This window comes from Bison bison, unplaced genomic scaffold, assembly GCF_000754665.1.
Source record: "Bison bison bison isolate TAMUID 2011002044 unplaced genomic scaffold, Bison_UMD1.0 scf7180017864370, whole genome shotgun sequence".
In the NCBI taxonomy this organism is placed as follows: domain Eukaryota; kingdom Metazoa; phylum Chordata; class Mammalia; order Artiodactyla; family Bovidae; genus Bison; species Bison bison.
The window spans coordinates 14943599-14961216 of NW_011494942.1; the positions used below are offsets into that span (position 1 = coordinate 14943599).

At 38.7% G+C, this 17618-nt stretch overlaps 1 protein-coding gene across 1 annotated transcript in view; it reads right to left on the reverse strand.

Moving 5' to 3' along the window:
* The window catches only part of TMTC1 (transmembrane and tetratricopeptide repeat containing 1), a gene marked incomplete at its 5' end in the record, with an annotated part of 314006 nt that overhangs the window by 26758 nt on the left and 269630 nt on the right, over positions 1-17618 (reverse strand). The window contains one exon of the mRNA XM_010856048.1: positions 13441-13549. Within this exon, the coding sequence (XP_010854350.1) occupies positions 13441-13549 (109 nt within the window). The remainder of the gene's footprint in view (positions 1-13440; positions 13550-17618) is intronic.

The following is a 17618-nucleotide window of genomic DNA, read 5'->3' on the forward strand; positions in this document are numbered from 1 at the left end:
AGTAGATCTGAAAACGGGCCTTTTGTCATTTACTCTCTCAGGTCAACTGATATGTCTGGAAAAGATTTCTTATACTTCAAACTGCAGCAACCAGGAGAGCAAATGGACATGGGCTCAATGCAGCTATCTTCAAACTTCTGGTTTGCACTCTAAAACTTACTGAGGACCCCAAAGAGCTTTGTTTATATGATGTACATTTATGAACATTTACCACAACAGAAATGAAGCAGACATTTTTCTTTAATAAACTGATAATAAACTATATTTACTTAAAATAATAAACCAACAACCAATAACACATTCATAAGAAAATATATTTTTCCAAAGCAAAAAAAATTCAGTGAGAAGACTGATATTATTTTCTATTTTTCCAAGTATTTTAAATATCTGGATTGATAGAAGATAGCTGGGTTCTTATATCTACTTTTGCATGAATCTATTTCTGTATGTTTTTTAGCTAAAGTATGTGAAGGAATGTGGTGTCACACAGACATTCAGTTGGAAAGGGGAGTATATTTTCATATTCTTTTCATGACTGTGAATACATCATGTAGCCTATAAAAAATTACTATATACTTGGGCAAGAATGAGAGTAAAAAAGGCAAATTACCTGTGACTATTATAAAAACTGCACAAACCTTCTTGGACCACAGGGGGCCTAGTCAACCCTTTGTGAACAGCTGCTTAATGAATGGCCTGGAACATGTTCTTACTGTATAGCAGGTGTAGGGTGTGACGTTCTAAAGTGGTGAAAGACCTACAGAGATGGAGCAGGAAGGTTGTGCGCTCTGACATTACGGCCGTGCGTCTGGTCTGCTTCCCACTACTCTGACTCTGACCAATGATGTGTGCACACAGATCTGCCAGGGATCTCCCCATTAGCCAAATGACTATTTACCATTACAAGACTGGCAAATGTAGGACCACTCGACATTTAAATTCATGTCAGTGACTTCTCCAAGTAGCTCTTTAAAACACAATGGCTCAAAACACAAAGCAGAGATGCCTCTTTTCTCAGCCTCTTCTTTGCTTTTATTTTCTTTGTAAAACAGTTCTTCCCCCATCAGTCACTGACATGGACGTTTATGAGAAAGATGCTGCCAATATTTTGATGTCTAACACTCTTTCTCATTTGACTGAAATGAATCAATTAACTTGGCATTCCTCTTCACCAAGGAATTTGGGCATTTCTAATCCTCAATTTTCTCCTTACCCAGCAGACTGTGATCAACATTACCCTGTGACAATTTAAGAAAGAAATGATGACTTTAAAGAGGAAATGCCAAGAATCAAAAAAGCTAAAATATGACAAATGTGACAGTGTGTAACAGTCAACAGACCAGGAAAAGGGTGGCCAAAGAAACCACCCCCCCGCCCCAAAAAAAGAAAGACCAGAAAGAGTGGAAGGGGAGCTACATGTTCATGGAATTGCAGCTTTCTCCATTTCCAAACTGGAGAAGGCAATGGCAACCCACTCCAGGACTCTTGCCTGGAAAATCCCATGGACAGAGGAGCCTGGTAGGCTGCAGACCATGGGGTCTCAAAGAGTCGGACAAGACTGAGTGACTTCACTTTCACTTTTCCCTTTCATGCATTGGAGAAGGAAATGGCAACCCACTCCAGTGTTCTTGCCTGGAGAATCCCAGGGACGGGGGAGCCTGGTGGGCCGCCATCTATGGGGTCGCACAGAGTTGGACACGACTGAAGTGACTTAGCAGCAGCAGCAGCAGCCATTTCCAAACGGTTCTCCTGTTCTTCTGTCCTCATTCTACATACTTCCAGGCATACAACTTTGCTCCCCAAAGAGGAAGGAATCATACTGTTCCCCACTGCACAGCCCTCACCTGGTCTAATTTCTGTACCCAGAAAACTTTTCCTAATATTTTTTATCTCGTTGATATCTATATGTTCTTAAGGTACCAAGCTGAATTTCACTCTTTGGCCAGTGATCCTCTCCCCAAACACCCATTGCTCACATGAGATCGGGTCCCTATGACACTCGCACTGGTACTCTTTGCACACTTGTACAACTGGGTGAGGTGTTGGGCAGAGGGTGGTAATTATTCCCCTAAGAGTATTCTTCCCTTTTAGACTCTTAAGTTCCATGAGTCAAGACCCATACCTTGCAACTTCTTCTAATACTTGGTGACACTTAAGTGCTCAATAAATAAGAATTGAATACTTAAATCGATAAATTATGTTAGGGTTCAGCTCAAGGTGACCTGACCATACATGCAATGGTATATGTGTCTGAATCTACCCCAAAGATGACACTTGTCAAACAAGAGAAATTGACCTCATTTTTGATCTATACTTCTAATTTATATTTTATTGTTCCAATTTTCTTTCCATTCTTGTATCAGTTAAAGTCATATCCCCAGACACTTAAAGAAACATATTTTAAGTGTTATCAAATTAATTAATTGAGTTTTTCCATAGGCTGGCAATAATTTACAGTGATAATGTTATAATTTATAGGATGATAATGTTAACTTTATTTCCTTTATTGCTGTGTAATGCAAGCTATATAATCTATGGCAAGAGGAGGCTGGTTAAAAATGATGGTGGGCTTGTAAATGTTTACAACCCTATCTGTGAAGCTGGAGTATAGCCAGTTCTGAATGCTAATGAAGAACCAAAAGAGACTAGTAAGCCAGAGACCACCTAGACTTTGAACCTAAGAGTATTTTCTATTCTGTTTTCTTGACTTCTGTGCTGCATTAGACACAGAGTGGCAACTTTCTTCTGCATCCTTTTATGTATTTAACATCTATGACAACCCACTCTCCTGGGTTTTGTCTATTGTTTTTCCTCTCCTTTTCCACATGGATATTTGTACATCTAACCTCATTAACTACAGCCTATTACCACAGTCCAGTCCTGGGACCCCAGCATCATATGCTGAAAGAGCAGTGGGAGAGGAGTCAAGTTACAGTCTCCAGTCTTGGTCCTGACACTAGTTATCTGAATGACCTTGAGCAAACTTAATTCTGTGCACCTCATATTTCTATCTGCAAAATGGGGAGGTTTAACAGTTCTTTAAGGTTCCCTCTACACACTACTCTTCCGTTTTCTCCTAAGATAAATTAGCTAATCACAATATAGATGCATTTACTTGAAGTCCTAAATCTATCTTTCCAGTCCTGATCTCTTGCACTGTTACCTGTCCACATGCTATTTCCATTTAAACGTCCCACTAACATTCAAGACAGAGGTTACAGACTGCTGGTGGCATACTGTATTAGTACCATTCTTTTAGAAACCAACTTAGTAATGCATCTCGAGAGTCATGAAATATGCAGATACACTTTGATATGGGAATACTTCTGGAAATCTATCATTAGGAAATGATCCAAAATACTGGATCATAAAGAAGAAAAAGTCACACACACACACACACAAGAACCTGAATGACCAACAGTTAAGATATTATATAATAATTCATCATTTCATAAACTAGTAAGTAGGTATTAAAATGGTATTTATAAAGATCATTTAACAGTATGAAAATATGTATAATATTATATATAACATAATGGAAAGTCAAAATAACAGGATATAAACTACATGTGACTATTAAGCATGAAAACAAAAAATGCTAACTTGAAAAGATATTTCCACCTGTATGTTCACTGCAACATTATTTACAATAGCCAAGCTACATAAAGTGTCCATTGATGGATGAATGGATAAATAAATGTGACACATACACACACACATATATGCACACACAGTGAATATTATTCAGTCAAAAAGAGAACATAATCTTGCCATTTTCAGCAGCATGGATAGAACTTAAGGACATTATTATAACTGAAATAAGTCAGAGAAAGACAAATATTATATAATCTCACATATAAAAACCTCACAGAAAACAAAAACATGAATAATATTCCATGACTTCAGAATATACTACATAGCTGCAGTAATCAAAGTAGTATGGTACTGGCACAAAAGCAGTCACACAGGTCAACGGAACACAATAGAGGGTTCATAAAAACCTATGCACTTACGATCAATTAATCTACAACAAAGCAGGCAAGAATATACAGTGGAGAAAAACAACCTCTTCAATAAGCGTTGCTGGGAAAACTAGACAGCTACATGTAAAATAATTAAATCAGAACATGCTCTAACATGTACAAAAATAAACTCAAAATGGGTAATACCTAAATATAAGACCACAAATCATAAAACTCCAGAGGAAATATAGTCAGCACATTCTTTGATATAAGTCATAGTGGTATTTTTTTGGATCTGTGTCCTACAGCAAAGGAAATAGAAGCAAAAATAAACAAAGGTAACCTAATTAAACTTAAAAGCTTTTGCATGGCAAAATAAACCACTGACAAAACAAAAAGACAGCCTTCTGAGTGGGAGAAAATATTTGCAAATGATATGATTGATAAGGAGGTAATTTCCAAAATATATAAAGAGCTCATACAACTCAATATCAAAATAAATAAAAACATAATTGAAAGTGGGCAAAAGACCTGAATAGATATTCTTCCAAAGAGGAGATGCAGATGGCCAATAGACACATGAAAAGATGCTCAGTATCACTAATCCTCAGGGAAGCACAAATCAAACCATGATGAGATATCACCTCACACCAATCAGGATGGCTATCATCAAAAAGAGCCCAACTATACGTAAAACAGATAAACAACAAGGACCTACTGTATAGCACAGGGACTATACTCAGTAGGTTGTAGTAACCTATGTGGAAAAAGAATCTGAAAAAGATTGGTACCCCAGGTGGTGCTACTGGTAAAGAACCCACCTGCCAATGCAGGAGACATAAGAGACATGGGTTTGGGTTTGATAACTGGGTCCGAAGATCCCCCGGAGGAGGGTTTGGTAACCTACTCCGGTATTCTTGCCTGGAGAATCCCATTGACAGAAAAGGGGGGAGGGCTCTAGTCCACAGGGTTGTAAAGAGCTGGACACGACTGAAGTGACTTAGTGTCATACATATATATATGTGTCACTTAGTGTCATATATGTGTGTGTGTGTGTGTGTGTCTGTGTCTGTGTGTGTATTTATAACTAACCCACTTTGCTGTACACCTGAAACTAATACAACATTGTAAACCTACCATACTTAGATTAAAAAATTAATGACTTTTAAAAAAGGAACAGAACAAATTCTGGTGAGGATGTAAAGGAAAGGGAATCTTTGTACACTGTTGACAGGAATGTAAACTGATGCAGCTACTGTGAAAAACAGTATAGCAGTTTCTCAAAAACTAAAAATAGAACTATCATATGACCCAGAATTCGATTCCTGATTATATATCCAAAAAACCCCAGAACACTATTTTGAGAAGATACATGCACTCTAATATCATAGCAGCATTATTTCCAACAGCCAAGATATGGACTCAATCGAAGTGTCCATTAACCAATAAATGGATAAATAATATATCATATTAATATATATCTATATCTATCTATATAAATTATATAGATATATAATCTATATCTATCTATCTACAGAAATGGAATACCACACAGCCATACAAAAGAATGAAATTTTGCCATTTGCAACAACATAGAGGGTATTATGTTAAGTGAAATAAATCAGAGAAAGACAAATACTATATGATATCACTTATATGTGGAATTGGGCTTCCCTAGGAGAAGGCAATGGCACCCCACTCCGGTACTCTTGCCTGGAAAATACCATGGACAGAGGAGCCTGGTAGGCTGTAGTCCATGGGGTCGCTAAGAGTCGGACATGACTGAGAGACTCCACTTTCACTTTTCACTTTCATATACTGGAGAGGAAATGGCAACCCACTCCAGTGTTCTTGCCTGGAGAATCCCAGGGACGGGGGAGCCGGGTGGGCTGCCGTCTATGGGGTTGCACAGAGTCGGACACGACTGAGTGATTAACACTTTCACTTCACTTTCATATGTGGAATTTAAAAAATGCAACAAACTAGTGAATATAACAAAAGTGAAACAGACTCATAGATAGAACAAACCCGTGGTTATCAGTAGGGAGAAAGAAGTGGGGATGGGCAATATAGGGGCAGGGGATTAAGACATGCAAACTATTATGTATGAAATGAGTTACAAGGATATATTCTACAATACAGGGAATACAGCCAATTTTTATAATAACTATAAATACAGCATGATATTTAGAACTGTGAATCAGTATATTGTACACCTGTAACATATAATATCAAAGATCAACTATATTTCAATTAAAAAATGTAAAAAAAAAAACAAAACATGGCCCACCAAGATCATAGACACAGAAAATAAATTCCCAGAGGCAGGAGAAAGGGGTCTTTGCAACCCCATGGACTGTAGCCTGCCAGGCTCCTCTGTCCATGGAATTCTCCAGGCAAGAATACTGGTGTGGGCAGCTGTTCCCTCCTCCAGGAGATCTTCCCAACCCAGGAATAGAATCCAGGTCTCCTGCATTACAGGCAGATTCTTTGCCATCTGAGCCATCAGGGAAGCCCAAGAATACTGGAGTGGGTAGCTTATCCCTTCACCAGTGGATCTTCCCAACCCAGGAATCAAACTTTACCAACTGAGCTACCATAAAAGCCCAATAATATCATATATCAACTATATTTCAATTAAAAATGTAAAAAAAAAAAAAAAACCCAGACCACCAAGATCATAAACACAGAGAATACATTCCTAGAGGCAGGGGAAAGGGGTGGATAAAATCTGTGAAGGGGGTCAAAAGACACAAACTTTCACTTATAAGGTGATTAAGTCCTAGGGATGTAATGTATAGTATGGTGACCGTACTTAATAACACTGTCTTTGCATTGAAGAGTAAATCTTAAAAGTTCTTATCACACACAAAAAATTTTATAACTATGTATGGTGCTGAACTTATTGTGATAATCATTTTGCAAGATATACAAATATTGTGTCATTCCTTATATTGCATATCTGAAACAAATATGTTAATTATGCATGCATGCATGCATGCTAAGTCACTTTAGCTGTGTCCAACTCTTTGCAACCCTATGGACTGTAGCCCACTATACTCCTCTGTCCGTGGATTTCTCCAGGCAAGAATACTGGCGTGGCAAACTGCTATGTAACAACCTAGAGGGGTGGGATGGGTGTGCAAGAGAGAGGGGACATAGGTGTACCTATGATTGATTCATGTTGATGTTTGGCAGAAACCAACACAATACTGTATAGCAATTATTCTTCAATTAAAAATAAATTTAACAAAAAAAGAAAATAACTGCAGTTAAAGGTTTAAATAAAAAAGAATATTGGAGTGGGTTGCCGTACCCTCCTTCAGGGGATCTTCCCAACCCAGGGAGTGAACCGTGTTTCTTACTCTCCTGCAGGGGGGTTCTTTAGCACTAGTGTCACCTGGGAGACCCCCGATATCTCAGTTATACCTCCACTGGAAAAATAGGTATATTAAAAAGAACTACAGTATATTAAAAATGGTAATGTTTGTTGTTTCCAGATATTACGGGTGAAAGGTGAACTTTATTTTCTTTGATCTTTCCATGTTTTCCATTAGATTTTTATACTATTAGTGTAATTTTATTTCTTCTGTTTCTGAAATCTTGCTTATCCTTGGCTTCCCCACAGCTCTCATTGGCCATATATCTCCTAAGTCCTTTAGATGCTCTGCTCTGGAGTTTTTAATTTTCTAATATTTTTCTCTTTCAGCCTTCACATGCACACAGTTTCTAAGTACAAAAGGATTCTTCTTCCACAATAGAGTCTATCCATTCCCACACTATCTTCCTGAAACATGGCTCTCAACTATGCATTTACAAGCCTTCTCCAAAATACTGCCATATTTCTACAATGTTTAAAACACTTTCTTCAGACGCCTAATTTTCTTCCTATTATATATCACTTTCAAATCTGTGCTTCACCATGGGCCTTAATATGCTCCTTCATATAAAGTGTTTTCAAATTATTGGCCTACTTTACAGATTTCCTTTCTCAAATTCTCTATTATGCCCAAATAGACTTACTTGCTACCTTCAAGTTCCAACAGAATAAGGAGCAAAGTGTTAGTTTCAGACAAAGTCTGAAACAGTTAATATCATTAATTTTAGGGTTTTATGTAATAGAAACATAGTCTCAAGCCAGGAAAGTATTTCTTATCCTCCTGAAATTACCAAACTATAATTTAAGAAACCAGTTCCATTTGAGAGCCATTTTGTCATAGAGAAAATGGACAATCCAGAGCCTACGTAAAGCACATGACCAGAAGGAAAGTATTTAGAAATCAGGGTAAACTAGAAACAAGTTTAGTATAGAAAAGAGTTGTTCAGAAAAATGACAAGGCGGTTGTGCTCATAAACCATAGAATATTACTCAGCCATGACATTGAATGCATTTGAGTCAGTTCTAATGAAGTGGATGGGTCAGTTCTAATGAGGTTCAAGAGGGAGGGGATACATGTGTACCTATGATTGGATTATGCTGATGTATGGCAGAAATCAACACAATATTGTAAAGCAATTACCTTCCAATTAAGAATATATAAATTAAAAAATCCCAAAATCTAAAAACTGGGCTCAATAAGCTATCACTTGGGCCCAGCCCAGAGGAAGCAAATCACAGGACTGTTGATTTCAACTCCATACAGGAAAGGGTTCTCTAACATTGTGGGCCACCACAACCACAATGAGCATGGGCTGGGCACGTGCATATATGGTGGTCCTGGAAGATGACCAGTAAAGTGACGGAAGGGTTACTGGTGTGTTACAGATTGACTATGGTTTGCTTTCTTGAAGGCTGATAAATAAAGTTGTGCTATTAAGAAATGAATTTATTTGCTAACAAAGGATATGAGCTTGGTGCTTGTGCATCTGAAGCATTCTTTTATTAAATAATTCAAAGCATGAAGATAAGATGCTGAAAGAGAGCGAAAGCAATCCTAAGTTATGCCCAACAGCTACTCTCTCATGAGCTCTCTCTGATGTTAAAATCAATTGCCCAAAGGAGCAGAAGAACCTTTCAATCTTTCAATTACATTCTTCAAGTTCATAATATTCTACATTTGAATCGAGAATAAGAAAGGCTGGCAAAAGATATGATCTTTGTATGTAAGGAAAGGTCGTGGTCATAGTCATAATTTGTTTTTTCTTAAAACTTGTTTATAACTTTATGTGGCATACAATAATGTTATATCAATTTGCCATTATGGTTCTCAAAAATTGAATTTACCACATAATTGATTTTAAATAAGGCATCTGACACTTTTAAAACGTAACTGGGAAAATGTATATATGTTGCCCTTTTTAAACATATATATTAATACTATGTTTTATAGATATATATGTCTATAAAATTTGTTAATAGTAAGATATTGATGAATGAACTAAAATTTCAGTGTCACCAAACATTGTCATCATTTTTAATAAAGTAACTTTTCATGAATTTGGAGTTCATCAATTTACAAAAGGAATACAACTTGAAACTTTTGGAATTTACTAAGGCAAATCGCTTTTCACAATATTAACATGTTAATGCTTTATTTATATAGAAACAATAGCACTAATTGAAGTGAAACCTTAAGTTATTCATGAAAAAACTCATTAGCACTTAGTTGACTTTAAAGGAGGTACTTTTAGACGCTCTTAAAATGTTAGAGCCATAAGAGTTAGGGAAGGTAATTTAGAGTAGTTATCAATTTTAGATTTGGAAACTGAGGCCCAGAGAGGTGGAACACTTCTCACTCAAGTTTGCACAGGTGTTACTAGGAAGTGGGGTCTAGAATAGGCCACCTGGTTCACTGTCAAATTCTCCTAATTTGAGGAACTGACCCTGAAGTGCATTAAGTCCAGAGATGCCGCATGTATGCTTGCCTGGCTTGCATTATACAGTGAAGTACCCTGAGCCCTAGAAAAGCAATATGCATACAAAGACATGGCTTTTCTTAAAGAAACTTGCAGTCTTGCGAGGAAAAATAAACCTGATAAACTGTTTACATTATATAGTTCAGACATTAGTTCAAGAAATAAAAATATGTGATTGGTTTGTGAGTTGATGCATGTTCCTAAAGATTTCATAAAAGCTCCAAGGAAATCTAACTCCCCATGAGATGGGGAGGTGGGTGAGTGTTGGGGGAGGAAGTGAAAGTTGAATTGAATCTTGAAAAGTGGGGATGATTTAGAAAGAGAGAAAGAAAAGATGGCATTACAGGGGATGGAACTGTGTCAGTGTCGGTAAAGAGCTCCCCCTAAAACAACATACCTTGTTATCACTGGTATTAGTTGAGTGAGTGACATTATCTTTTACCTTCAGGGTAATTTTCATCAAGAAGAACAATTAAATGTTTATTGTATGTCCTGGCAAGTTGTGAAGAAAAAAAAGATGTGACTGATCTTGAAAGTGAAAGTTGTTCAGTCGTGTCTAACTCTTTGTGACCCCATGGACTATACAGTCCTTGAAATTCTCCACTCCAGAATACTGGAGTGGGTAGCCTTTCCCTTCTCCAGGGGATCTTCCCAACCCAGGGATCGAACCCAGGTCTCCTGCATTACAGGCAGATTCTTTACCAGCTGAGCCACAAAGGAAGCCCAAGAATACTAGAGTGGGTAGCCTATCCCTTCTCCAGGGGATCTTCCCAACCCAGCAATCGAAACAGGTCTCCTGCATTGCAGGCAGATTCTTTACCAACTGAGCTACTAGGAAAGCCTGATTTTAATGCAGTGCTTTATTCATTTACAGAGAATTGAAGCAGCTTTCAAACATAGAGAACACAAATTGAATAAAACAAATTGTTAAGGAAAATGATAAACCCAGTAAAAGCAGTACACACAGAAAAGTAGCCTATCCTGTCAAGATGGCAGTTATTTGGGGGGTGGGGCCAATGGAGACAAAGCTAGAATTGATTTTCTTAGCATGTGTAAGATTTTTCATGCGTTAGATTAAAAAATAAAGCAAAAAACTTGTAGTTCAGGAGAAATCTAATATTGAGCCATGAGAGAAATTTTCCCTTGAGTCCTCATCCAGAAGCCACTGAACAATGTAGCAAGTGCTGCCCTCAACCCAACCCTGGTCTGCAGCTGGAAGGAGTAACTTCACCTGGCTGTTCTCACACTGTCCCTCACTGCAGCCCAAGAGCACGACCCTGAGGCACAGTTTGTTACATGAAACACTGCCCACATGCCCAGCATCTTTTACTCATCTTTTTACTCATCTTTTACTTTCAAGATGAGTAAAACCTTGGTCATGTGCTGGACTGGAAGGGTTACATGGTCTTCAGATCTTATCCATTCATCTTGCGGCTCAGCTGGTAAAGAATCTGCCCGCAATGTGGGAGACCTGGGTTCAATCCCTGGGTTGGGAAAATCCCCTGGAGAAGGGAAAGGCTACCCACTCCAGTATTCTGGCCTGAAGAATTCCGTGGATTGTATAGTCCATGGGATCACAAAGAGTCAGACATGTCAGAGTGACTTTCACTTTTCATTCACTCAGTATTTACTGACTGCATATAATGTGACAGACAAGGGAGGAAAGTCATGAATAAAAAAGACAGCCATTCTCATGGAGATTGGCTCACAGAAATATTCTAATGGTGGGAGGAAGATCACAGACATAAATAAATGTATGTTAGATGCTGATGAATGCTTCGGAGAGAAATCAAAGAACGTGTGGGGCAGTGAAGGAGTTGTTTTGAAAGGGTAATCATAGATAGCCCTTCCATACAGAAATGTTTGGGCAGAAACCAGCACAAGATGAGGAAAGAAACTCTAAGACGTCTGGGAGAACAGTGCTGGGAGAAAGGGCACAGTTAGTGCAAAGGCCACAACTGTGTGTGGCTTGTCTGATTAGCTGCAAGCCACCAGCCAGGCAGAGGCAGGGGAAGGTCTTCCATGAAAATGAAGGAGCCAGGATGAAGTGAGAAAAGGGAATAATGATGGAATCTTTTCTCCAGAAAACTCCTACTGTGTCTGCTTCAACACAAACCAAGGCAGCTGAGGACTGCCATGTCTACCATAAAACATGAGCATCATCATTTTAGCTTAAACTTTGTGTTAAAACATGCATTAAAATCTCTCACGACAGACATAGGCCTTTGTCTAAAGCTCACCTACACTATATGGAGACTAGCAGAGCAAGACAACTAGATTTATCACTTGTGACATTTAAATAGCCACTGAATGTCCTAATTTTGTTTCCTGGTGAAATCTCCAAGGTTTTTCAAATGCAAACTGCACCCCTGTGTACCTGACAACATCAAATCATTCATTACATTTAAGTCAATGCTGGAGGGCATCTTTCAAAGGTGTTGAGTTTGAGTTTAATTTTAAAGACACTCTGGAAATTGTATAATAGCAGAATCTACCTTCTATTGAGGGCACTTATGTGTGTCAACAAAACTCTATCATCAATTTAGAGAAGACAATTTCTATTTGTTTTCCCACAGCATGGGGCATGCATCCAGGACACTGAAACATGGGATCCAATGGTTTGCAGCCAGGAGCCTGCATGCATAGTGAGTCGTGTCTGACTCTTTGCAACCCCTTGGACTGCAGCCCGCCAGGCTCCTCTGTCCATGGATTTCCCAGCCAAGAATACTGGAGTGGGTTGCCATTTCCTTCTCCAGGGGATCTTCCTGACCCAGGGATTGAACCCACGCCTCTTGCATTGGCAGGTGGATTCTTTCACCACTGAGCCACCTGGGAATTTTAGATACAGCGAAAAGGAGGGAAATCAAAATACTTCTCCATTTTATGCCATGAAAAATGTTCTCTCTTAGGAGCCTGTCCTATGAGACTCTGTGATCTTCTGATAGGTATTAAGACATAGGATCTATAAGATTATTGGTAATTGTTTCCATATTGAGTTCAGAGATCTTAGTCCACTAGCAATTCCCCAGAAAAATATAAATGAGTAGTAATTGAACAAGCAAATATCACGTACTGTTCATGACAGATTTTGTCCCAAAGTGATAGAGAATTTAGTAGTGGTTTATAATGGACCATTTTAGTCTAGAGACCCCATACGTGCACAAAGAATACTGGAGTGAGAAACCTAGATTTGTGATTTCTATCAAGAGGAAAACTGACATACAAATTAGTTGTCCATTATGGCAAGCCACTCCAGTACTCTTGCCTAGAAAATTCCATGGATGGAGGAGCCTGGTAGGCTGCAGTCCATGGGGTCGCTACTAGTCAGACGCGACTGAGCGACTTCACTTTCACTTTTCACTTTCACGCAATGGAGAAGGAAATGGCAACCCACTCCAGTGTTCTTGCCTGGAGAATCCCAGGGATGGGGAGCCGGGTGGGCTGCCGTCTATGGGGTCGCACAAGAGTTGGACACGACTGAAGCGACTTAGCAGCAGTAGTAGCAGCAGCATGAACTTACAAGTTAAATGATATAAAAAAATCTGTGTATTATAACATTAATTTATACATTCAACAGAAACAGTTAAGAAGATATTATATGAAACTAAATGGAAACAATTACCTGCTCAGCCAATAATGAAGCTAAGCTTGAATATGCATCTGCAAACTCTGGACCATATTTAATGGAATCCTTCAGTAAGGTGATAGCCTCTTCCTTTTTCTCCTGAGACCTATGGATTATAAGAGAGGAAAAAAGGATATCTTTTAATAAAACTTTAAATCCTCTGATTAGACTTGAAAATCTCATTTCTTTTAACAAAGATTAACGGATTCACTCTGGATTTTACTGCAAATAAATTAAACTAGACTTCCTCCAGGTGCTAACAAGTTTCTGTCTCTGAATTCTCAGTGGAAAGAGATGTTAAGATGTAAATGATGCTGCAGATTATTCACTGATTTCTCTACCTTCCATTTCCTGCTATGCACTTTTTGAGAATTCTATTTAAAATTTTATAAGTTGTTTAAATAGAAAGTTTAACCTTCAGAGGAGCAATTTTGGGCACATGACCTGGGCGGCACGGGAGCCACTTATAACGTGGAGGATGGTTCGAGCCCCTCTCATACTAGCTACACCATTACAGGCTGGGCTCTTAATAGAAGCAAGCCAGCCAAACTGCCCATGTCCATCTTTGCTTTTCTATCTAAGAGAGATAGCTCTTATACATAATTTGTGAAATTATGAGATACTGGCTGGCAAAGAATGACCAGCTATTTTATCCTCATATTTTTATTGAAAATTGGTCTGATGGTCTTCTTTATTTTAGTTTTCTCCCAGTGATTACATTTTTCATTCAAAGAGGAAAGTTATTATTTTGGGTGAAAGTTCTCTTTTCTGTTAGTGCTATGGGAAAACACTGGGTCATTAGTATGATATCAGTGTCTTAGAAGCCAAAAATGTACACCGGCAGTGATCAACGCTGCCATCAATGCAATGCCACAAACCCTGACCACTTGCTAAACTCTAGACACTGTAACTGACAACAGAGGTGGAATAAAGAATAGAACCCTTAGAACTATGAAGGGCACGTAGCCTAAGGGCCCCTCAACTTTATCAGTTACCAACGCTGAATTGTATGCTTATGTTTTTACTATATAGGATCAACAATCATTTATTCAGCAATGAATATATACCAAATGCTCTGGTCAGTTTTCACATAACATTAATTCTCACAACAATCTCATGCAGCAAGTATTATTGTTTTATCATACTCATTTTTCTAATCTGAAAATTTGGATTCAGAAAAGTTAAGTGACTTATCATGTTCACATAACTAGGACTCTGAGTCAAGCACCAGTGCTCTTCCCTCATACCGTATCTGCTTACTCTAATTGCTTAAAATCCACCTCTTATGACCTTGATGCTCAAAGTGTGATCCATGGATCAGTATCTTCGACATCACCTAGCCTCCGGTTAGCAATGCAGAGTCTCAGGCCCCAATAGGAGGTAAAAAATTCATACCCTTCATTCAAAAAAGATTCTCAGGTAATTTGTACACACACTGAGATTTCAGCAGCACTGCTCCCTGAATTATCAAAGGCACCTGAGAGTAACTCCTGCCACAAAACGTCTATGCAGGGCTTCAGGCTCTATGGGATGAAGATCTATAGGGGAAACCCAGTACTGACTCCATACGTTTGAGTTCCAAGTGCTAAAAGTAGCATGCTACAAGGCTGTTTTCTATCACAGACCTTGGGAAAAAAGCCATGTTTCCAGCACAGATACTGTGTTTACTACCATTCGGTTTAGCAAACATTTATCACCATAAATTGTAGCTGTTTCCCAGGGGATGTGCCTGTCCATGCTATCCTCTCCTTTTTGGGATCTAGCTAACTCCTACTGGGCTCCTCTTGATATCAAGGTGTAACACCTGCCTCCTTAAGTGGCTCATCCTTGGGATGGGGCTTTAAAGATGCATAGTTTAACAAATCTGCATTACAGCTCTTAAAGCACTAAGTTGTTTTCTTGTTGATCCATTCATTTAGTCGTTAAACATTCAAAGAGAGTCTATAAGACTCTATGGAAGCTCACTATGTTCACATACACTTGGGTTTCTCTTCTAAAATAAACTTCCAAGTAATTCTTCCATGGGTACATGTTTTTAAATGAAAACATATTTTTAATCCTGGTAATTTAAGTATTGATTTCATGGTTAGAAGAACTCTTCCTCCAAGGATTTTGTGAATCTTTATTAACATTAATTTGGAAATTTCCCCAAAATCCAAAGGAAGATACGGATTTAGAAAATTAAGGCTGAAAATCAAGCCCCTCAGGACATAATTTAGCTCGGATATTCTTTAAAATCAGCAAAGAAAAAGCCACAACAATTTGACAGCAAAGATTTAATGACTTGCATTTGTTATGACTCACATCAATTAGAATGACAGCTTAACCTTTTGTATATAAACTCAGTGAGATTAATTACCATGTGCAGTCCATGAATCTAAATACTTGAGGTTGTCCATTCACATTCATGTGACATATTGAAAAAGTTAGCATCAAAATTATTCACAGGGAACTTTGAATTCTTTATGAAAAACTGTACCTCTGTTCATCTCTGCAGGGACTGACTGATAAATTTTTAAGAAAACACATCATCCTCTAATTTCATGTGGTGTGTAAATATTACAAGATACAAAGACTGGGGCAGAGGAGACTCTTCGTCTTGGCTCTGCATTCCTGGAGGACTCTATTTTCCCTGGGAGCCTCTGACAGTCCTTAATTCCCAGCAGGGGTCAGGCACATGACAAGTTGATAGATAATTATAAAAGTTTTTAAAGAAAGTCCAAGAAATTGGTAAGTGGTAATTCTGTTGCTGTTGTTTATGTTTCTGAAAGGGAGAGGACTAGTAGGAAAGATATATTTCTCCTGTAGATCTTTCTTGTTCACCCTTTGGTAGGAGTTATGAAACTGGTGTGCTTTTGAAACATTCAGTTCATTTCAGTTCAGTCGCTCAGTCATGTCCGACTCTTCGCGACCCCATGACCACAGCACGCCAGGCCTCCCTGTCCATCACCAACTACTGGAGTTCACCCAAACCCATGTCCATTGAGTTGGTGATGCCATCCAAGCATCTCATCCTCTGTCGTCCCCTTCTCCTCCTGCCCTCAATCTTTCCCAGCATCAGGGTTTTCTCAAGTGAGTCAGCTCTTCACATCAGGTGGCCAAAGTATTGGAGTTTCAGCTTCAACACCAGTCCTTAAAATGAACACTCAAGGCTGATCTCCTTAAGGATGGACTGGTTGGATCTCCTTGCAGTCCAAGGGACTCTCAAGAGTCTTCTCCAACACCACAGTTCAAAAGCATCGATTCTTCAGCACTCAGCTTTCTTTATAGTCCAACTCTCACATCCATACATGACCACTGGAAAAACCATAGACTTGACTACATGGACCTTTGTTGACAAAGTAATGTTTCTGCTTTTTAATATGCTGTCCAGGTTGGTCATAACTTTCCTTCCAAGGAGCAAGTGTCTTTTAATTTCATGGCTGCAATCACTATCTGCAGTGATTTTGGAGCCCCCCAAAATAAAGTCAGTCACTGTTCCCAACGTTTCCCCATCTATTTGCCATGAAGTGATGGGACCAGATGCCATGATCTTAATTTTCTGAATGTTGAGCTTTAAGCCAACTTTTTCACTCTCCTCTTTCACTTTCATCAAGAAGCTATTTAGTTCTTTTTTACTTTCTGCCATAAGGGTGGTGTCATCTGCATATCTGAGGTTATTGATATTTCTCCCGGCAATCTTGATTCCAACTTATGCTTCATCCAGTCCAGCATTTCTCATGATGTACTCTGCATATAAGTTAAATAAGCAGGGCGACCATATACAGCCTTGACGAACTCCTTTTCTTATTTGGAATCAAGCTGTGGTTCCATGTCCAGTTCTAACTGTTGCTTCCTGACCTGCATACAGGTTTCTCAAGAGGCAGGTCAGGTGGTCTGGTATTCCCATCTCTTTCAGAATTTTCCACAGTTTATTGTGATCCACACAGTCAAAGGCTTTGGCATAGTCAATAAAGTGGAAATAGATGTTTTTCTGGAACTCTCTTGATTTTTCCATGATCCAGCGGATGTTGGCAATTTGATCTCTGGTTCCTCTGCCTTTTCTAAAACCAGCTTGAACATCTGGAAGTTCATGGTTCATGTATTGCTGAAGCCTGGCTTGGAGAATTTTGAGCATTACTTTACTAGCGTGTGAGATGAGTGCAGTTGTGCGGTAGTTTGAGCATTCTTTGGCA